This window comes from Polypterus senegalus, chromosome 7 (genome assembly GCF_016835505.1).
Source record: "Polypterus senegalus isolate Bchr_013 chromosome 7, ASM1683550v1, whole genome shotgun sequence".
NCBI lineage: Eukaryota > Metazoa > Chordata > Cladistia > Polypteriformes > Polypteridae > Polypterus > Polypterus senegalus.
Window position 1 is genome coordinate 41,132,960 of NC_053160.1, and position 23,123 is coordinate 41,156,082.

The following is a 23,123-nucleotide window of genomic DNA, read 5'->3' on the forward strand; positions in this document are numbered from 1 at the left end:
TAATATACTGAGGTCCTGTTGAATGATGACTCTTGCCTTGTGTCCAACAAAGGCTTCATTTTCTATCATTATTGTGTTAGACAAAGCACATTTAGCAAATGAATGAATGGATGAAGAAACACTTTTTCCATGTAATATTGAAAATTTATTTGAAAGATTGATATAAATGGGAAATGTGGTCACTGTGAGTAAGGCTTTGTAATTAGTAATATGAACAGTTTGTAATTGCATTTACCTATGAATTTGTTACAGTGCTCTGAGTGTGCAATCAGTGAAGAACACTACACCAAAATAAACTGAATTGAACTGTAGAAAAACAGAAGTCATCCTTTCAAATAGTAAGTGTGTTTCAAAATAAACATGCTGTTTTGTCTTGGTAGAGTAATATATTGCTCGACTTTCCCCTTTGTATTATTAAGATGTAGCCTGTCAGAACGCCTCAAATCCCACAGACTTACCACTGTTTACAAGGTATTATAGTATATAACTTCTCCCCACCTTCCCTTCTATATCTATAACCTCAGGCAATTAGGTATAGTAAAAGACAAGCAGGAGTTAAGTTACAATTTAAACAATGTATTATTAGTAATATTCATAAAAAAAATAATATGCAAAGTACATTTGAATATCGGCACACATACAACCTGATTAAATGGTGATGTGTAGTTTCAGGCAGCATACAGACTTGTTAATTACTTAAAAATGTCTCTGGTTCATTTGTGGTCAGCTTTCAGCCACATGTCTGTTCAATATGGCTGCCAAGCTGTGCTCTCCATTGTTTTGTCCTTTCAGTTCATCAGTTTGGTAAAAGAAGCTTCTTCCTCAAATGTTAGTAAGAGAGAGAGAGAGTAAGAGGGAGTGAGCAAATTTACAGATGTTCTGTCCAACCCCTACAGCCAATAGGACATCATGGTACTTGGCTTTGTGCGGAGGATGAGAGAGGGACTCTAGCAAAGAAACATTTGTTTCAAGCACGTCCCCCAACTCTGTCGTAAAATTCACTTTCCTGACTTAGTTTTGCCTAAATTACAAATAAAGACATACAAAATATTTATCAACTTATATGCAAAATCTTACATCACAGCACATGCTTTGCCTGTTTCTTACTTGAGTTAAATATGAGAACTGATTGAAGAGTTTTGAGATTATATCTGTCATTTCACATCTGAACATGGTTCAGGTTTGGGGACTTTTGCATTTCAACATATATTTCTTCACACACCACACATTTATTGCAGACTGCAAACATTTCTCAAAGAATTGCAGCAGAAAATGTTTTGACATTACTTTCAATGCAGCACACAGAGCTCCTTTATTCTCTTTATGCTTTTTCGACTCATCAATCTTTGAAAGGTTTCATCCACAGGAAAATTGTTGCCCAGCCCATTGTCTCCACTTCCCGTGCTTGACATTTCAAAAGTCTCTTAACCAGTTTGTTCAAAGTTTGGAGAAAATTCAATTTCACATTTTGCTGCACAACAAGTTTGGCTTCAAGGATTAAACTGAAAATTGGTCCCACTACTGGTATACAGTCAGAAGGCCTTGACCTCAATTTCCTCACCACGCAGGACATGTGCAGTACTGTGTCTTAAAACCTTTCAATCAGCCCTCATATATTGGGACAGAAACAAGCAGACAATAGAGCTCATCGTAATTATAGATGTTTAAGTTACTACTATGATCTATGTTGAAGTTATTTTTTTCATATTATACTTGTAATTATTGTACAGCACATCAGGCTCAGAGTCATAAGAGAGAGTGAACTTAACCAGAATAAACTGAATATTTTTCTTAATGACTGCTGAAAATATGTAACAAACATTTAAGTGCTTAATTTATTCAAGACCTTCTCCAACTAATAATTTCACATGAACGTCTTTAATCTAAAAATTGCGCCATGATTCTAGTTTACCCATCTTATCATCTTCATACTCTGGTTCATCCAATTCAGAGTTGTTGGAGGCTGAAGCCTACTCTTACTGCATGTCAGGCAGAAGGCAAGAGTCAACCCTGGACAGGTTGATAGTCCATTGCAGAACATCCACACAAGCATACTGGACTAATTTAGAGTACCAACTTAACCTGCCCATCTAGGACGTGGACAGGAAACTCAGCATACCACAAAGATAGAGGAGAACGCACAAATACATTGTAATGCATTTGATTTGAATGCAGCATAATGAAACTGTGAGGTAGCAGCATTTTATACTGTAACCTCATTTAAAAAATTCTGGTTTATCAGTACAGCAATATTAAATGTTTTGCATTGTGGTTATTGATATAAATTGAGAGTTAAGGCTACATGATATAGTATGCTTTTGACTACTGTATCAAACATTAATCACAAGCAAGTTTAATATGTAGTGGAAACTGAACTGACAACCTTCTAGTTTTCATTAGCCCCTTGGCCATGCTGCCTCTTATTTATAAAACAAATGTTCTAAACTCTAGGGATCAAATAACATATATTAAGAAATGACACTATGCTGCTGGAGTGGCTTCAATCCCCATAACCCCAAACTGGATGAAGCTTACTTGACGATGGTCAGAGAAGTATGGCCAGACTGGTTTGAGCTGATAGAAAGGCTAAAGTAACTCAGATAACCAGTCTGTACAACTGTGGAGAGGAGAAAAGCATCTCAGAATGCACAACATGTCGAACCTTGAGGTGAATGGGCAACAACAGCAGAAGACCATGCTGGGATCCAATCCTGTCAGCCAAGAACAGAATGCTGAGGCTACAGTGGACAGTCCCATCAAAACCTGACAACTGAAGACTGCAAAAAACATAACCTGGTCTGAGGAATCTTGAATTCTGCTGAGGTACACAGATGGTAGGGTCAGAATTTGGCACCAACAGCATGAACCCATGTACCCAGCCTGCCTTGTGTTAACAGTCTTGGCTGGGGGTGGTGGAAGTGCACTGGTGTGGGGAATGTTTACTTGGCACACTTTGGGCCTGTTAATACCAATCAGTCATAGTTTGAATGTAAATGAAAATGACAATGAGTTCAGTGTTCTTCAGTGGCCATCCCAGTCACTAGATCTGAATCAAATAGCATAGCCATGGAATGTGATAGAACGGGATATTTGAAGCAAGAATGTGCAAATGAAAAATCTACGGGAACTGTGTGATGAAATCGTGTCAACATTGACCAAAATCTCAAAAGAATTCTTTCAACATCCTGTAGATTTTTAAGGACTGATGCAGTTATAAGAGCAAAAGGAGGTTCTACCCAGTATTAATATAGTAATAATTTGCTCAGTTACTGCACAAAAGATTATTCTGCAACAGCTCAAAAACAACTATTATCTAAAACACGGGCATATTTATCAAAATATTAAGACTTTTAAGCCTAAGATATTAAGTTCATTATTACTCAAAGAATTCACCTTGAACTACAACTTATTGTATTAGGTAAGATGTTTTTGTTAAGACTTGTCTTAAAATTCCCTGTGGGCTTGACTTAAATTAAGTGGGTTTAATAATGTTAACATTATTAATAATAATTTATGCAGCAGCTGTCCTATGTCTATGGTATGTTGTATAAAAGTGTTTAAATATGAAATGTGATTTTCAACATAAATCTCACCTTCAGACCCTGCAGTGCATTAAGGAGCTCAAAAATACAGTCCAAAGGCATACTAAAAAATTCATGCAACAGAAACAGCATTAATGCAGTAATTTGTTGTTTAATTAAATAAAGGTAAATTGTTACAGCAGGAAATGAACTTTGATCATCAGCAATGCAGACAAACAAAATAGTTCTATCTGCCAGACATCAAACAAATAAGCCTCCACTCAAATTAAGTTAATCCTACAGCTTAAAGATCAATAGATGTTACTATTCTGGGACCAAGGTTTAAACAGACAGATCAGCTAGAATACGTCAGCTGATGCCACAATCACAACAAGGGAAAACTGTGTCAAAATAGATGCCTGCCATATACCAGAAAAAAACTTTCCCAAGTTTCCATTTTCCAATTTTATTCTTGATTGAAATTTCCTATTTTTGCTATTCTATAGCATCTGAAGTCAAATGTAAACGTAAAAAGTCAAATATATGTCCCCTCTGTATTTTTTAATATTGTTATATTGCAAACTCACCCTAAATTATTTAGAAAATTATAGCCACAATGTATCCAACTTACTTTTGTTTTTACCTATTTGTTCATTTGCAAGCTGAATCAGCTGCTCAACAACTCGGACATTTTCTTTTTTTTGTGATTGTTGTCATGCTGTGATTGATAAGCACTGCTTCGCTTTGATATAAAACTCCAAAATAATCTCTGGTGCACTAACGTTTACCTTTGAGATCTCTCTAAAACTCAAACTGAGTTTAGGGAACACTTAATCAAGCAGTCATGACAGTAAACGTGAGAGAGCTGGAAAGGGATATACCACATTTCTAGGGTGGTGAAATTTCCCACATGTAAAATTAAGTTAGTTTCATTAGGAAACAGGAAAAAACACAGAATTATCCATTCTTTTAAATTGACCTACAGAGAAGGGACCCTGATCAGACACATAAAAAAATGATGACAGAAAGCTAATGAGTGCTTTTATGTGAATAAATGGGAGAACCTAAGCAAGTAAAAAATCAGTGCAACAAATCACAGACATGGTCTCTATCAGAGAAGGGCTAGATCTAAACTACACATAAGGAAATGCAACACAATATGCCAGGTTCAAAACAAACCCAATTCAATTCAATTTATTGTTGAACATATATGTATAGGTGTGGCAGAAAAATTATGAGACTGATTTTTTATTTACCAAAGTTTTTATTTTTTTCAAACATCAATGTTATCCCCTTCAAAGTAGTTCCCTACACACCGATGGAGACGTTGTTCCCACTGTTGGTAGCAGCACTGGAAGTCTTCAACCGGTATGGTCTTCAGCATGTCCGTTACACTCTTTTGGAAGTTTTCTAAAGTTCCAAAATGACGTCCTTTGAGGACATTTTTCAGTTTAGGAAAAAGGAAAAAGTCACACGGACTGAGGTCAGGTGAATAAGGGGGCTGGGGAACCACAGGAATGCCTTTTGAGGTCAAAAATTCTGTTATGGAGAGGGGAGTTTTTCGGCACCATTTTGGCACAGACCTTTCGGATGTGCAAATGTTCAGTCAAAATTTGATGAACGGTAAATCTGTTCAAATTTAATTGTTCACTCAACATTCTTAATGTTAAACAACGGTCTGTTCTCACAAGAGTGTTCACACGTTTGATGTTTTCATTGGTTTTCGAAGTTGAAGTCCTCCCTGAACGGTGTTCATCTTCAACGTGTTTTCTGCCTTCCAAAAATGATTTGTGCCAGCGAAAAACTTGAGCTTGGGATAAAGAATGTTCCCCATAGGCCTGTTTTAACTTTTCAAACGTCACACTTGCCGTTTAATGGCACAACGTTGCTCCAAATTCCGCTGTTCCACTTTGCGTGACGCACAACCAAAAACACAACTTCGCTAATAGCAGTCACAAAAATCACGTAGTTAACGGAAGGAGTTGAAACTCGCACTGAGCTATGGGAGGGTACTGATACACGTGCTCTATCAAGGACAACAGCGCAGTGTTGCCAGTCTCATTACTTTTCTGCCACACCTCGTAAACACACAAACTGTATGACACACATAGTAAAACTTAAGGAAAAATATACTACTAAACAAATACCGTATTAGAATATAAAATCTACTAAAATAATTGAGATATAGCCAGCTGATGACAGAGAAGAAGAAATAAAAAGTCCGGTCAACAGCTCTCTTAAAAAATAAATATCTGCCCATAGTCGATTATAACACACAAAGTCACAGTTCTGATGACAAAGGATAACTTGCTGACTTATCTATTGGAGATTCTATAACAGCATAATTTCATGTTGGTTCTGTTCACAGTTTTCAGCTTTTTTTTTTTATTCTCTTGTTAGGCATTGATCAATATGTGCACTCTGACCAGCTTGCAATAAAGAAAATGAATCCCTCCATTTATAATTCACACTTGTTTCATTACAAGGTCCACATATAAGTCGAGCCAGTATGTGAATCCAGATTGTTGCTTGTTATCTGAGGCAGCAACATGATGACTGAACAGCCAGGCTGCCAGGAAAAGAATGCAATGTAATAAAAATGTTAGACTGGACATCACAACATGACCTAGAATGTAATAAAAGTGCAGACAATATTTCTTGGAAAAACTGCAGTACAGGAGATGTGCTGGATGACTTTAAGGAGATTTTTTTTACTTAACTACAATGTTAATTTTGGCCATAACTTAAAACAATACAGAATGCCTATAAATGTATTCACCCCCTTGAAAGTTTTCACATTTTACTGTTATGCAACATTGAATCACAGTTGATTTAATCTGGCTTTTGACACAGATTTAACAAAAAATAACTGCTTAATGCTTAAACAGATCTTTATAAAGTGGTCTAAATTAATTACAAATAAAAAGCACAAAATAATTTATTTCATACATAAGTATTTAATCCCGTAATATGACACACATAAATCATCACTGGGTTTAGAACCATCATCATTGGGTTCAGAATTCACATTATTAGTTCAATTGAGATCACCTGTCTATAGTTCAAAGGTTTCAACTAATTATAATACAACTGGTCCTGTACCTGGAAAGGTCAAACTTGTGCTGAGTCAGGATGGTGGCCTAAACTATACAATGAAGACAAAAGAACATTACAAGCAACTCCATGAAAAGGTGATTAAAAAGTACAAGTCAGGAGATGGATACAGGAAAATATTCAAGTCAATGAATATCCCTATAGTCCAGTTATATCAATGATTAAGAAACAGAAAAAGCATGGCACAGCAGTAAATCTGCCTACAGCAAGCAGGCCACAAAAACTGAGTGATCATGCAAGAAGTAGCACATTATCAAAAACACTATCAAGCATTGTGGTGACAGCGTCATATTTTGGGGATGAGACAGGCTCTATAAGGATTTTAAGGGTAGAGGGCAACATAAATGCAAGACAATAATCACAAGCATAAAACCAAAGCAACACAGGAATGGCTTTAAAGCAATGATGTTAAATGTCTTGAGTGGATGAGTCAGAGTCCAGATCCCAATCAAACTGAGAATATGTAGCTACCTGCTCACTCACAATCCCCCTGCCTGACATAGCTACAGCAGGTTTTTTTAAGAAGAATGAGTAAAAATGGTAGTGTCCAGTAATGCAAAGCTGATAGAGACCTTCACACACAAACTCAAGGCAGCCAGTGCTGCCAAAGGTGCATCTTCTAAATATTGCTTTATATTTATAATTAATTTAGACCCCTTTGCAGAGATCTGCTTTCACTTTGACATTAAATAGTTTGTTGATGAGTGTCAAAAGAGACTAATTAAATCAACTGTCATTCAATTTTGTATAAGAATAAAATTGGAAAACTTTCAAGGGGGTGAATATTTTTGTAACAAGTAATTTCACCTATTGTCTCAATTTTTTTTAAATAATGGCATAAATTAATCAATAAGGATGAGAATTAGGTCAAGAAATAAACAAAGATAAGCTTATTTGATTGATTTAGTAATAATTTCCAGTTCATATTCAATGACGCAAACGGAAGGCTGTCAGACTGTAAAAGAACAGTCAAGGAGGAAGTGAAGTGCATCAGGAAAAGTAAAGGGAATTAAAATATACAGACACTGAAATGGTGAGTACTCTATACTTGCATTTTACTGACATCTTCACATGTGAGGAAGTGGATAATCTCCCAGTGACAACAGGGACTACAAAGGAGATATTGATACGATTTGTAAATTTTAGAAGGAGAAGTTCTGCTCTGAGTAAATAGGCTGAAATCAAATGAATCACCGGGTCCAGATGATATTAATACTCAAGTTCTTAAGTAATTGGCAAGTACATATATAAACTCTTGATGCATATTTTTAAGAAGTCACTGCGCACTGTGAAAATTCTGATGGACTGGAAAATTGCAAATGTTATTCTGTCATATAAAAATGGCGATCAGGCAGTTCCAAGTACTGTAACTATATAGGCCAATAAGTTTAACATGCATCACAGGTAAATTAATGGAAGGAATTATTAAGGAAAAAGCTGAGCAACACATAGAAAGAACAGGGGTTTTACTGAAGAGTTTCAGATGGGACAGGTCATGTTTTACTAACAGGGAGGGAGAAACAAAAGGATCGGATAAAAGTAGTGTGTATGATATTTATCTTGACTTTCGGGAAGCATTTGTTAAGGTCCCACATAAAATGCCGGGTATGAAATTAAAAGATGTGGGAGCTCAAGGTGTAGTGCAAATATGGGTACGGAACTGGCTAAAACACAAAAAGCAGGGGGTTACAGTGTGAGGAGCCTTATCATAATTTGGTAATGTTAAGAGTGGTGCCCCTCAGGAATCAGTGCTAGGTCCTCTTTATATTTTATATAATTTGGATAGGAATATAAATAACAAGCTGGTTAAGTGTGTAGATGATACCAAGATAGGTGGACTGTCAAATAATCTAGAATATGTCAAGTCATTACAAGGGGATTCAGGCTTGGGTAGATTTGCATCAGATGAAATGTAATGTTAAGTAAATGTGAAGTATTACACGTAGGAAGTAAAAATGTTAGATCTGAATACACAAAATATTACAGTACACCTTATGAGAAGGACTTGGGCGTTGATGTGGACTCAACAAACCAACATACTGTTCAGAAGCCATTAAGAAGGCTAACAGAATGTTAGGTTAAATGACATGATGTGTAGAGTACAAATCAAAGAAGGTTATGTTTAAGCATGCAGTTTTGATCTTCGGCATACAAAAAAAGGCATAGCAGTAATAGAAACAGACCAGAGAAGAGCAAAAAGGCTCTGTAGGGGATGAGTTATGATGAAAGATGAAAAGGGATGAGCCTTTTCAGTTTAAGCACATGGAAACTAACTGGTAACATGACTGAAGTGTTTAAAATTATGAAAGGAATTAGTACAGTGGATTGAGACTACTACTATAAAATGAGTTCAACAAGAACATGGAAACATAGATGGAAAGTTGTTAAGGGTGAATTTTTTCTTCACACAGAGAACCAATGACATATAGAATAAGTAAGCAAGTAGAGTGGTAGAAAGTGGGAATTTAGGGACCTTCCAAACTACGCTTGATGTTATTTTACAGTAATTATATAGATAGAACTTGCAAGCTTTGCTGGGCTGAATGGCCTGATATTGTCCAAATTTTCTAATGTTCTAATATCTTTAGATAGATAGATAGATAGATAGATAGATAGATAGATAGATAGATAGATAGATAGATAGATAGATAGATAGATAGATACTTTATTAATCCCAAGGGGAAATTACCGAAATTTACCGAATCAATATCTTAAATGTTTGTTACTTTTGGCAATACACTTATAATAAAGGAAACTGTGATATGATGTTAACTTTTGTCAAAAGGAGGAGTTGCCGATGGGAATCAACTGTAAATGGTGACAAAACATAATGTTATGTTTTAGTTGGACTCTCATTGCTAGAAGGAAAGTTAGCTTCATTGGTTCTGACCGGGATTTCCTGCGCTCCCGTGAGTAACAAGGCACAAACAACGGCAAAAATGGCCCTGATACCTGGCGAGGGATCAAAGCGGATGTGTAAAGCAAAATACTCCATGGACAACATTTTGACTATTCTTTCTGAACTGGACTATGACTTGTCAGACTCCGATTTTGATACAAGCGATCGAAAACGAATTTAAGGTTCCAGCTTCAGCTGACTGGTCCCCAGCTAATCATGGTGCTGAACAGGTTCAAGTAGCTGACACGCTTACGGCACTTGTTTGCCTGGGAGGACTGCCACTTAACAATGATAAGAGGTAGAAACCACATTGCAATGCACTGCAACTGTGACCGCTGCTGCTGCTGCCTCAGCCACATGAAGACAGTTTGGCAGCAAGCCATTGCTTTTCAGAAAATTGTTTTTTGTAAAAAATTTTCAGCCCTCAAAGAGTTAAAAGAAAATCATGACTTGTGGAGGAAAAACAAAATGGTTCCAGAAACTTCCTAAAACAATTACAGTAAAATAAATTAAATTAGGGGTGGCACGGTGGCGCATTGGTGGCGCTGCTGCCTTGCAGTAAGGAGACCTGGGTGGAGTTTGCATGTTCTCCCTGTGTCTGCGTGGGTTTCCGCCTGGTGCTCCAGTTTCCTCCCACAGTCCAAAGACATGCAGGTTAAGTGCATTGGCGATCCTAAATTGTCCCTAGTGTGTGCGTGTGCCCTGCGGTGGGGCTGGCACCCTGCCTGGGAATTGTTCCTGCCTTGCACCCTGTGTTGGCTGGGATTGGCTCCAGCAGACCCCTGTGATCCTGTGTTAGGATATAGCGGGTTGGATAATAACTGACTGACTGATTAAATGAAATTATATTACATAGAAAGTAACATTTTAAATGATAGCATGTGTCAATAAGCAGTTTCAGAAATCAGATGGCAGAGTTATGAGTAATGCAACAGCTGATACAGTTTACATCACATCCAAGTAAATTCTACCATCATTAATTTGACCTAGTACCTAAAGAAACAATAAAAGTACAAGACTAAAGGTCAGTCACACAATGCTTATTCTCTAAGCAAGTCAATTGGACTGCTTGCTCTTACCTTTTAGAAATATGTATCATAGTAAAATACTATGCTGTAAGGCAAATCAGCATGTTGCTCAATTTAAAAATCTTGCACTTAATATGAATATTAAGAGCTTTGTGTTTCTAGACATGCAACAATGAGGATGTTTAATTATGGCCATAGTCCTGGTTTCCATATGAAGAAAATGAAAACAATCATGAGATAACCTCAATAACTAATTGTAAAATTCTTCTGGAAATACAGAGGAATAATTTTCAGGGGAGACAATGCAAACAGACCCTAACACAAGTGCTGACAAAAGCATTTCATACTATAACATTTTTCTTGAACCTGCCTAACTTGGATCATGGTTATGGAGGGCAAGAGCCTATCCTGGCAGCACTGGAAGTAAGGCAGGAAACAGCCCTGGACAGCTGAGCCAGTTCTTCACGCAGGCCATGGACACACACACTTAACACTAGAATCCTTAAAGCTTATTTTCATTGCCCCAACCACCTTAAATTTTCCTGACATACCCCAAGAAGCACATAGCTCCTTATCACTGCTCTAACACCCCATTTTTGTTTTACAAATGTGTGGTTTAGCAGAATGCAGCCTGCTACTCCTCCCCATCACCATTCAGTCAGATGAAGGTATCACCCTGCCACAATCCTCACAGCTGAAGTCTGTGCTGAAGTGTTTATCTGGTGATGTGTTTGTAAGGAATTATACAAGTAATGAAATAATTGTGATTTGAAATACAAACATTTCATGTGTGTTCCGTGTCTACAACGATCTGTGTAAATATAGAATGACAGAGGAAATGCGGTGCAAGAAATGCTGAACACACGGCTAAAATGGAAAATGCTTTCATATGTTATAGTAATAACGATATAATTTTGACATGAAGTGTAGTATGTGTGATGCCCAAATATCCAAGAAACACTTTCACAAAAAGTGTAACAAAACAAGTATGCTTTTATTCAAGAATAAAACCACAGAGAAAGAAACTGCTCAAGTGCCATGTTGCTGAAGCCTAACTATCAGTCGGAACAAAATAAAAGATGTTTGCATACGTGCGTGCTTGTGAGTTTCATTTTCAACCAGTTGTCATAGTGGTAATGCTGCTTTGTCATCAACTGCACAGATGTGCAGTTGGATAAGCTATTGTTTAGCAATGGTGAGGTAATAGTTTCAAATCCCGCAACTTCTCTGTATTTAGCGCTTTGAGTAGTGAGCTGCAATTATTATTCTCATCATATAACAAAAATATACATCTGATGCGAGTCTGTAACATCCCGTGTAAATTTATGGCACTTTTCCCTCACACATGGACATTCATATCAACATGTCATTTGAACAATTTTTTTATTCAGTTTTATTTTTGGATTCTTGAATAAAACTGAATTTTAATGATTTTTTACTCAGTTTTATTCTTGGATTCTTGAATAAAAAATTTGTTCAAATGACATGTTGATGTGAATCTGTATGAAAGGAAAAGTAACATCTACCATAGACACCGCTGTGTCTGTTTGCTTAACAAGACACCAAGAAGAAATGATTGAGCTGCATTTGTGTGTCTGCTTTTATCCTTTCAATACTAACTTTTACAAATACCATAAATTTACACAGGCTGGTACAGACTCAAATCAAATGTATGTTTTTATTATACACTGTAATACAAACCGGATTCCAAAAAAGTTGGGACACTATACAAATCGTGAATAAAAACTGAATGCAATGATGTGGAGGTGCCAACTTCTAATATTTTATTCAGAATAGAACATAAATCACGGAACGAAAGTTTAAACTGAGAAAATGTATCATTTTAAGGGAAAAATATGTTGATTCAGAATTTCATGGTGGTCAACAAATCCCAAAAAAGTTGGGACAAGGCCATTTTCAGCACTGTGTGGCATCTCCCCTTCTTCTTACAACACTCAACAGACGTCTGGGGACCGAGGAGACCAGTTTCTCAAGTTTAGAAATAGGAATGCTCTCCCATTCTTGTCTAATACAGGCCTCTAACTGTTCAATTGGCTTGGGCCTTCTTTGTCGCACCTTCCTCTTTATGATGCGCCAAATGTTCTCTATAGGTGAAAGATCTGGACTGCAGACTGGCCATTTCAGTACCCAGATCCTTCTCCGTAGCAGCCACAATGTTGTGATTGATGCAGAATGTGGTCTGGCATTATCTTGTTTAAAAATGCAGGGTCTTCCCTGAAAGAGATGACGTCTGGATGGGAACATATGTTGTTCTAGAACCTGAATATATTTTTCTGCATTGATGGTGCCTTTCCAGACATGCAAGCTGCCCATGCCACACGCATTCATGCAACCCCATACCATCAGAGATGCAGGCTTCTGAACTGAGCGTTGATAAAAACTTGGGTTGTCCTTGTCCTCTTTGGTCTGGATGACATGGCGTCCCAGATTTCCAAAAGAACTTGAATCGTGACTCGCCTGACCACAGAACAGTCTTCCATTTTGCCACACTCCATTTTAAATGATCCCTGGCCCAGTGACAACGCCTGAGCTTGTGGATCTTGCTTAGAAATGGCTTCTTCTTTGCACTGTAGAGTTTCAGCTGGCAACAGCGGATGGCACGGTGGATTGTGTTCACTGACAATGGTTTCTGGAAGTATTCCTGAGCCCATTCTGTGATTTCCTTTACAGTAGCATTCCTGTTTGTGGTGCAGTGTCGTTTAAGGGCCCGGATATCACGGGCATCCAGTATGGTTTTACAGCCTTGACCCATACGCACAGAGATTGTTCCAGATTCTCTGAATCTTTGGATGATGTTATGCACAGTTGATGATGATAGATGCAAAGTCTTTGCAATTTTTCGCTGGGTAACACCTTTCTGATATTGCTCCACTATCTTTCTGCGCAACATTGTGGGAATTGGTGATCCTGTACCCATCTTGGCTTCTGAGAGACACTGCCACTCTGAGAAGCTCTTTTTATACCCAATCATGTTGCCAATTGACCTAATAGTGTTTATTGGTCTTCCAGCTCTTCGTTATGCTCAAATTTACTTTTTCCAGCCTCTTATTGCTACTTGTCCCAACTTTTTTGGGATTTGTTGACACCGTGAAATTTTGAATCAACATATTTTTCCTTTAAAATGATACATTTACTCGGATTAAACGTTTGATCTGTCATCTAAGTTCTATTACAAATAAAATATTGACATTTGCCGTCTCCACATCATTGCATTCAGTTTTTATTCACAATTTGTTTAGTGTCCCAACTTTTTTGGAATCCGGTTTGTAGTTACAATAATGGAAACACACTACGCAAAACAGTAAATGCGAGGAGAACCCGAGATTGAACACAGAACCTCTTGATTGAGGCAGCAGCCCTTACCTCTGTACCAGCCAAGAAGACATGTCTACCTCATATCGATTGATAGTTGGGCTTCAGTTTTTACACACTGCAAGTAACATATACAGTGAGCAATTTCTTTTTCTTTGGTTATATTCTTGAATAAAACCGCACTTGTTTTGTTATACCTTTTGTGAAAGTGTTTATTAGATATTTGGACTACAGTCTTCACACATTATACACTTCATGTCAACATTTTGTCAATTATTAGTGTAACATGAAAAATTTTCTGTTTTAGTTATGTGTTCAGCATTTCTTGCCTCGCATTTCCTGTCATCCTACATTTATACAGATCATTGTATTCCAAATAACAATATATTATTTACCCTACACAATTCCAGACACCTTACTCCCAGCTCCGAGAATTGTGCGTCTGACTTGACTTCAGCTGCCTTGGTGTGGGATGGGATAACAGGCTGCTTGCTGCTTGTGCTGATTGACACATTTGCAAAACAAACACACTGCTGACGAAAGTGCAAAGGAATTTAAGGTGACCCGGCATTACAAATATTTGCGTAGGCTTCAGGGATTCTAGTGTTAAGACACTGAGACTGGAACCAATTTGGAATCAACTATTAACATAATGTTCATGATTTTGGAAAAATGGAAGTGTCCAAAAGACAACCAACATAGACATGTGGAAAATGTACAAACTCCACATGGACAATGCTCAATGAGGGATTTGAACCCAGGACATTAGACCCATGAAGCAGCAGTGCAAACCTTGGCTACAACATTTCATATTATGAAGTCTATAAAAAAAAATGTAGTGTCATGGATGGCCTGGGCCCTTATCCAGCTGGGATGCCTCTGCCTTGGAAGGACCGAGGGAGCAAGTGTGGATAGAGCATCACCTCCCCCAGAACGCTAGATGGCAGCCCCCCTGGATGGCAGCAGTACCTCGGACTCCTGACAGGCTTTGTGGGAATTAGAGTTCTTTACAGCCCTGTTGGGTGTTGCCAGGATGTGCTGCAACTATTTCTGAGCCCATGTGGGTGGTTCTTCCGCCACACCCGGAAGTGCTGCTGGAAGTAGGTAAACGAGCACCTGGAGCACTTCCGGGTGACCTATATAAAGAGCCAGCAGACACTATTTCAGAAGCCAAAGTCGGGTGGTAGTGGATGAAGCTTGCTGGAGAGGAGTGGTGGAGACAGAGAGAAGAGGACTAAGAATTGTGTGTTTTGTGCTTTGGGGACTGTGTTTTGTGCTCGTGGGAATGGGGAAGACGTTCCACACGAGCAAAGAATAAATAAAAGACATTTTTGTTTTATCAGTGCCTCCCGTGTCTATCTGTGTCGGGTTAAGCGCTGGTATAGCACCATCTGCTGTCACAGTAGGCAAGGGAGACAAGAGAGGATGGGTAGAAGTTTTTCCAAGTATAAACTTCAAACAAATATCAAAATACGCTTTGCCAAAAATTATAAAATCAAGAACTACTTAGAAAATAGTGGTGCACTACTGTCCCAGATATCTGAGGGCATGGATTTGATTACTTGCCCAGTCACTTCCTGTGTGGAATCTTCATTTTTGTCTTGTATACATGTGGAGTTTTTCTTGAGATTCCAGATGCCTATTAGATTAAATGAAAACTATAAAATAGGATAGAATTGGTGAATACTAGCATATTTGCTTGTTAATATGACATACAATCGACTTGGTGTCCAACCAGGGTTGGCTACTATTTTGTATCAGTTGCTGTCAGGACTGCAGTAATTATAAACAGGCGTATAAAAACAGATGGAAAGGAGGAACTAAATAACATCAAATGTATCCCCTTTGGGGTCATTTAAATGTACTGTAACTCAGTACTCCAACCAAAACAATGAATAAAATCAACAAACCAAGATGTGCTGAATGTAATAATCTTATATTGTAAATAAGGATCACCTCTCTTGAAGAACCAGACCTATTTTTGAACTACTAGGACTACCTATTAACATTTGATATTAAGCCGCCATCCTCCTGTTTTGCCCTTTCTGCTCTTCTACGAACACCATTACAGGCTTTGCTGATAACAGAGTGAGCATTCTAGAGCCAAAAGCCAAAAAACAGAATCTGTACTCTCCTAAAACCTTGACTAGCTAAGATCAAATAGATCATCTTATGTGTACCACGCAGAGATTACAGGTAAGATTCTATAACATCATGCAGCTCCCCGGAATTAACCTCAACCCAAAATTCAACTTGGATTCCTATTGGGTTTGGTTCCTGCCTTGTATGCAGTGATGCCAATTAAACCACCTTTACCCAAGGTCATGGCTGGCAGGAGACATTCCTGTCAGCACTGGATGAATTTCAGCAACTAATCCTGTTGTCTTTTATGCTTTAGGATTTCATGATTTATCTAATGTCAGCACAATACCACTTTCTGCAGTGGCTAGACACTTCCTCTGTATAAACAGTATATATACACATACATGCTGTAGATATGTACTGTATATGTATATACGGACCTTTTAGGGTTACAGAATAAATTCAACTCAAACCAATTCAATTTAATTCTTACACTTACAGGCCCAGCCTTCTACATCATGTATTACATTACTGATAATTATTTGAGTTAAACAGGCTAAATAATCACCTCCTGTGATTATGATGTTAATGTGTCAGAGGGGCATGATCCAGATTTTTAGAGCTATTCTGTGTTATCAAGAAACTTGCAACCCTCGTGTTATACCAATCTAAATATCCAAAAAGTTACCCCAATGACATAAAACCAAGGTCCTGACTCTTTGTGGTCATTAAAGATCCCTGAGCATCCTTTGTGTCCTGGCTAAATAGTCCACCACAGCCTTGTCACTCCAGCCCCCTAATCATCCCATGTCTCTGACTGGCAAACTACCTCTCACCCTTTCACAACTTAACAACTAACGTGTGGTGAGAGTACTGGCACAAAATGGCTACAGTCACATCATTCAAGTGGATGCTGAATATTAGTGGTGGTTAAATGGCACCCCACTCACTGTGTAAAGTGCTTTGAGTACCTTGAAAAGTGATGTATAAATCTAATGAATTATTGTTATTATTAATATGATTATCTGTAACTAGTGGTGTGTACAGAGCAAAGCTGAAAGAAAGACTAGCTGTTGCACGAGAACGCTCTGTAACAACTAAGCATCCACATTAGCCACAGAATGATGGAAGTCTCCATTTAGCCGAGAGATAGAACTTGCTGTTTAATTCCCTACATAAACTCACCTCTTGTGTCTCACCTATTTGTGTCTTTCAGCAGTAGGAGGAGACCAGAGTGCCAGGAGAAAAAACCTGTGCAGACATAACAAGCATTTGAAAACTCAACACAAACTGTGACTGGGCTGGAATTCAAACATGAGTCCTTAATAAACCTTTATCTGCATGGTACATTGCAGGGTGGGTTTCATATCATTTATTCACAAGATGTAGCATGGGCTAACTCTTGAATATTTGGCTCCCTTTTGCTGTTGGGACAATTATGTATTGTTAAGTAAAAATCTTATAGTTCTGCCTCCTTTTTGGTCAATGATTTTAACCAAGGTCTCTCTAACCTCTAAACATGCAGACCACTATGTTGATCTTTTACATCTGATTATAGGCAACCCTTGTTAATTCAATGAAGGAAACCTTCTCTTTCTATAAGTTTATTTATTTTAAAAGTACAACTAGAAAACAAATTATAAAAGATAATTCTGACAGCTTTTAATTTTAATGTCCTATTCTACAAAATAGTCCTTGACCGCTATACTACTAAGCATAGATTATATGTGAAACATCCCTACCAATCTCTTCAATTTAAAATATGAGGCTGACCTATTACTACTGTGGTTATATATTGAAGAGTGCTGTATTTTTTATGTTTAACTCAAAATCGAAAAAGATTACAGACAGATCTAATAAGAATGTAAGTTAAAAGGACCCCGGATTTGATTTCTTACTTTTAATTTAAAATAGATTAAAATGAATAGACTAATACCCACATGGTTTGTCTTTTGTATGAACATGCAGATAATACTAAGTCTTTAGATTTTCTGCAGCCTTAACAAACTACAATTAGTGTATTGTAAGATGAATGACTTTAAATACTTGTCATCCTTGGAACCAACACATCTAGGAATAACACAGAAACACACTAAAGTTAAAAGAAGGTACAAGGTTTATCACATACTAATAGACAAGCGTAGTCACAGGAAACAGTACAGACCAAATTTATCAGCTGGTCATAATTCTGAGAATAACAGTATTTTTTCCTTTCCGTTATAAGCAATTTGCATAAAGCAAACAGGCTGTAAATCCATCTGAAGCTCTCAATGACCTAAAGTAATCTTATTAACTTTAACATTAAGGCCTTTAAAATTAATAATATAACAATAATAATAATAATAATTAGTATATATAATATGATGTTAATATTACTAGCAAAATACCCACGCTTCGCAGCGGCGAAGTACTGTGTTAAAACTTTTATTAAGAAGAAAAGTAAACCTTTTTAAACTGAGGGAAAATATACCAATAATTATTTGTTAAGGATCTCTTTGTATGCCACGTTTGTCAGTTCGGCCCTCCGGGTTTAATATGACCAAGCTGTGCGCTGAGCTTACTCTTCAGCATGCAACGTACAGTTGACCATGTGAAAAGCAATCTTGCCTCCAATCTCACAGCTTGAATTGCTGCTGTCATAATTGGTTTGAGTTTCATGGTTTGTTTCAATTATGACAGTATTTGTAGGACTTGTGTTGAAGTGACATTCGGCATCTGTCAAGCATTGTAAGTATAAAACCGGTTTCATCGATAACTTCGCATCCAGCTTTTGCAAATTTAAACATTCATAAACATCAAAGTGTCCACTACTGAAATCGTCACCTGTGAATCTAAGATGTTTAAGAGGCATTGGCGGTTGTCCAAAGGTGTAAAATATTTGGCCATTTCAGTACACTTGAAAGCAACAACCGAACAATTCAGTGGCAGCCATCAACTCACATGCAGAACCATAGGTGAAGGGCTTAAGCATTTCATTTTTATAGTGCTCCTGTGTAGTATAATTATCTCCTGTACCGTCATCAGTCCACACCTTGAACTTGTCCCAGTCATTCAATACATAAGACACAATGTTCCTCCGGATATCAAGAGTGAGCCTGATATGGCCGTGCAATATGTAACACAGAGAATGGAAAAGGCAGGTGCCATCTTCGGGTATGGTAGCCACTCGGTAAGTGACAGTTCTTTGATCGATGGTGATCACCTCAATAGACATGTTAATGGGGGTACGGTTGGAACGATAAAGGAAATGGGTACCTGAACAATGTAAACTAAGTCTAAAATACCTATACAATAACTATAATCGTAATAAACGAACAATAAAACAGCAGAGAAGCCATGGATTAAATAAAAATGCTGTAGTTATCAGCAGGGAGACGTGAATACCGTGGCGAAGCAAGGAAGGGAATGAAGAGACTGGAGCGACGGACGGCCTTATATAGGCAGGCAGCCAACAACGTGGGAGGCGTGGGGATGGGGGACATCGCCTCACACAGAGACCAAGCTGCAGGCTATGGATATATGTACGTAAGTAGAATTCAGTTAGCGTTAGGAACCTGCATACCAAATTTCTTGAAGATGGGCCCATAGGTAACAAAGACAGTTGGAAAATTCAATATGGCGGCCGACAGTGGCGTCATACCACCGAAATAAGCATGTACATTGGTTTCCGTTAGCGCAGGGAAGCTGCCTACCAAATTTTGTGAAGATGGGGCCATAAATAAGAAAGTTTAACATGGCGGATGTTGTCAACCGTTATGACCGTTATGCGTAGAATTGCGAAATGAAACCTGCTTAACTTTTGTAAGTAACCTGTAAGGAATGAGCCTGCCAAATTTCAGCCTTCAACCTACACGGGAAGTTGGAGAATTAGTGACGTTGGAAAGTTCAATATGGCACCCGACACTGGCGTCATACCACCGAAATAAGTATGTACATTGGTTTCAGTTAGCGCAGGGAAGCCGCCTACCAAATTTCACGAAGATGGGGCCATAAATAAGAGAGATTAACATGGCGGACGTTCTCAACCGTTATGACCGTTATGCGTAGAATTGCGAAATGAAACCTGCTTAACTTTTGTAAGTAACCTGTAAGGAATGAGCCTGCCAAATTTCAGCCTTCTACCTACACGGGAAGTTGGAAAATTAGTGATGAGTGAGTCAGTGAGGGCTTTGTCTTTTATTAGTATAGATAAATCATTATTTTTACACAAATATACAAATGGGCACAATATAGGATAAGATATTTATGTAATTGGACTTTTCATCCATTCATATGTCCATTTATCAAACCCATTTAATCCAATTATAGGTTTGGGGATTCCTAGTACCATCAGTTAGTCACATGGCAGACTCACGCACACACACACCATCTCTGGATCAGTTCAGAGTCACCAGTTACAATGACATGAATGTCCTTTGGAATGGAGGAGAGAAACCAGAGCACCAGGAGAACACACATGCAGACAAAATAGGAGAGTGTGACACACACAGTCACTGGGCTGGAATTCAATCTCAGGGCCCTGGAGCTGTGAGGTAGTAGCACTAACCACTCTGCCACTGTACTGACCAATTAGACTTCTCAGAGAAACTGCAAAATATCCATGAACACATCCTTGTCTTCAGGTTGGTCAATTCTGTATGGTACTTATAGTTTACATTTTACTTTATTCCTAGTCCTGAGGTACTGATTTGCTATAAATGTTTTATGCCATCCTCCAAGGGCTATTGTACTTCTCTTTTATAACTGTGATCTTCCTTCTGGTACAAGTATCATAAAATGTATGTCTCATTTTGGATCAGGACTGAAAAGACTCTTTACTAATAAAGCAATAAATGACTATGCTACAGCTGCAATAGAAATAGTTTAGCCATGATGTCTAGGTCAGATTTTTGGACTGTAAGAATGCTAGGCATTGCAGTTTAAGGGAATGTCATATGGCATCTAGAAGCACACTCCACTGCTATTCTGCTTATTTCACAATCCGTTAGCTGGGGGGCTGCCAACAATGAAGGAAGGAAAGTAAAACTAACCCCCCTGCCAAATAGGCTGTAGGTTAAAAAAAAAAAAAAACAAACAAAAAGTAAATGTCACTGCACTGTCATCCTCCTCGGGGAAGAGTAAGAACCACAAGTTTAGTCACTGTTTAAAAATGCTAATCTGACTGCCTGGATGTTTGTTTCTATGATAAACTGTGTGGCAAAACTGTTTTTTGTAACCATGTTTGCGATCAATTTGCATAACCTCTCCACTTTAAATGTGATGGTTTTACAAACATGGTAGATGATAACAAATGAGGATATAAATAAGCAATTTAACTTCTGGGCAGTATTCCTTGAGGCATTCCTTTTTAATCTCAAAGTTAAATAGTTTTATTAGTATTACAATAAGCTGTTAAATGCCTATCCACTCGCATTAAACTGTTATACCTAAATAAAGCTAAATAAATAAAGTGAACTAACAAGCTCTCTCCTGATGATAATGTAATTCTTGCAGTCGGAACACAATATTCTCTTCCTGCTCTCGATCTGTTCCTAACTTTAGCAGGCACACTCAGACTGCGGTGTTAACTACCTGAACATTTTTCTCACCATATTATTCCTGTGCTAGAACTATGCTGTGCACTCTATACATTTCTGAGGGTACTTGTTGCTGATTTTTCCGTACCTTTTTGCACTAAGGTGCTCCGCACCTGCCTGCCCACATGTACCACTCGATCACTTCCGTCAGCCAGCTAAACTCTGCCCTTTGACTGGGAGGCAGCTCACCTCCACCGATCGGATCAGAATGTGTCTGCGTTAATGTCACGCTTGTTAATTCGTTTAACTGCCCAACTATTATTCAAGAACTTAAATAACATATTTTCGAACGCGATTCTGCAGCAGTTTTTAACAGGCTTATAAAACGATCGTTAAAAAAGTAAGAAGCCCCGTAACTTTAAAAGACGCAGTCAAAGTAGCTGCAGAATGAATATGCGTTCTTTACGCAGGTAACCCATTCAAGACTAAGACCTGCGTGCCATAATTCGCAGCACACCCAAAGCGCTCGCGTTGCTACTTATCCAAGACTCGGAGTCGAGTTACCTTGTCGCTAATGTTGTCGTTGTCTCGATATCCTGCGTCTCCTCCATCGCCTCTTCTCTGCCTCAGCTCTGTCATGTTTGCTGTCAGATGCGACAAGTCGATGAGCAGCTCCGCTCTCCCGGGCACACGCCACGCAGTAAAGCGCCTGCACCTTGCAGTCCAAGGGAGCGGCGGTCGCCTTAGTAACCGCTATCCGCGCGACACTCCCGTACTCGCTGCGGCCCGGCCCTTTTGGGGCCGACTCACGTCCGCTCACCGTGCGCAGCCTAGGGGTAAGTCTGCAGCAAGCGGCACAGCGACGCCAAGCTGTCACAGCAGCTTCGTTCTCTCTTTACTCCCTCGCTATTTCATCTTGCTTGGGTGACGCAAGTCCGCACTCTCGACCCGAGAGGGCAGGACGCTTGCAGCACAACATTTCTACCTGCGTGTGCACTGCAGTGACTTCAAGGCTGTTCGCTCGAGTGCGGACTGTGGTGGGTGGGGTCCGATATAGCCGTCTCGGCTGCGTCCCCATCCGGAATCAGCGATCCAGGGCGTTTAAAGCTCAGTAACGGTACCGTGAAAGTAAAACACTGAGCCGAATGCGGGTAGCCGCGGCCTCTGAAGCCGCAGTGCAGAAAGCAGCGCGATCTGTGTTTTCAACGCTTTAAAGCAAAACATTTCGACAGCTCAAAACCGAATTAGCGCTGCCACAAACTGTTTTAGTGAAACGCACACACACGTAAACAACAAAATTACCTGAAATAATTTAGAATTAAGCTTTCAGGATACAAGGTCTGCAAAATTAAACTCATAAAAATGGGTTTAATTGTGAATTGTTTTTATTTGCATTCATGAGCACAATAAAAATAGAAATTTACATCATATTTAAGTTTAAAAAATTGAAAAGAAACGTAATTGAAATTTAACAAACTACACAATGTATTTGTTTATACACTATTGTAAACCAATTTAACATGAACATATTTAGTCAATGAAATATTTTTAAACATACTGTATATCTAAGGAAAATGCATGTTTTTCACTTACATATAACTTCCAAAGTTTATTTCAGTTCTTAGTTGTT

General features: G+C 38.4%; 1 protein-coding gene across 1 annotated transcript in view; it reads right to left on the reverse strand.

Moving 5' to 3' along the window:
- The window catches only part of cds1 (CDP-diacylglycerol synthase (phosphatidate cytidylyltransferase) 1), a 90,973-nt gene extending 68,312 nt beyond the window's left edge, over nucleotides 1-22,661 (reverse strand). The window contains exon 1 of the mRNA XM_039758525.1: nucleotides 22,058-22,661. Coding sequence (XP_039614459.1) covers nucleotides 22,058-22,132 — 75 coding nt within the window. The 5' untranslated portion in view covers nucleotides 22,133-22,661. The remainder of the gene's footprint in view (nucleotides 1-22,057) is intronic.
- Between the last annotated feature and the right edge of the window lie 462 nt (nucleotides 22,662-23,123).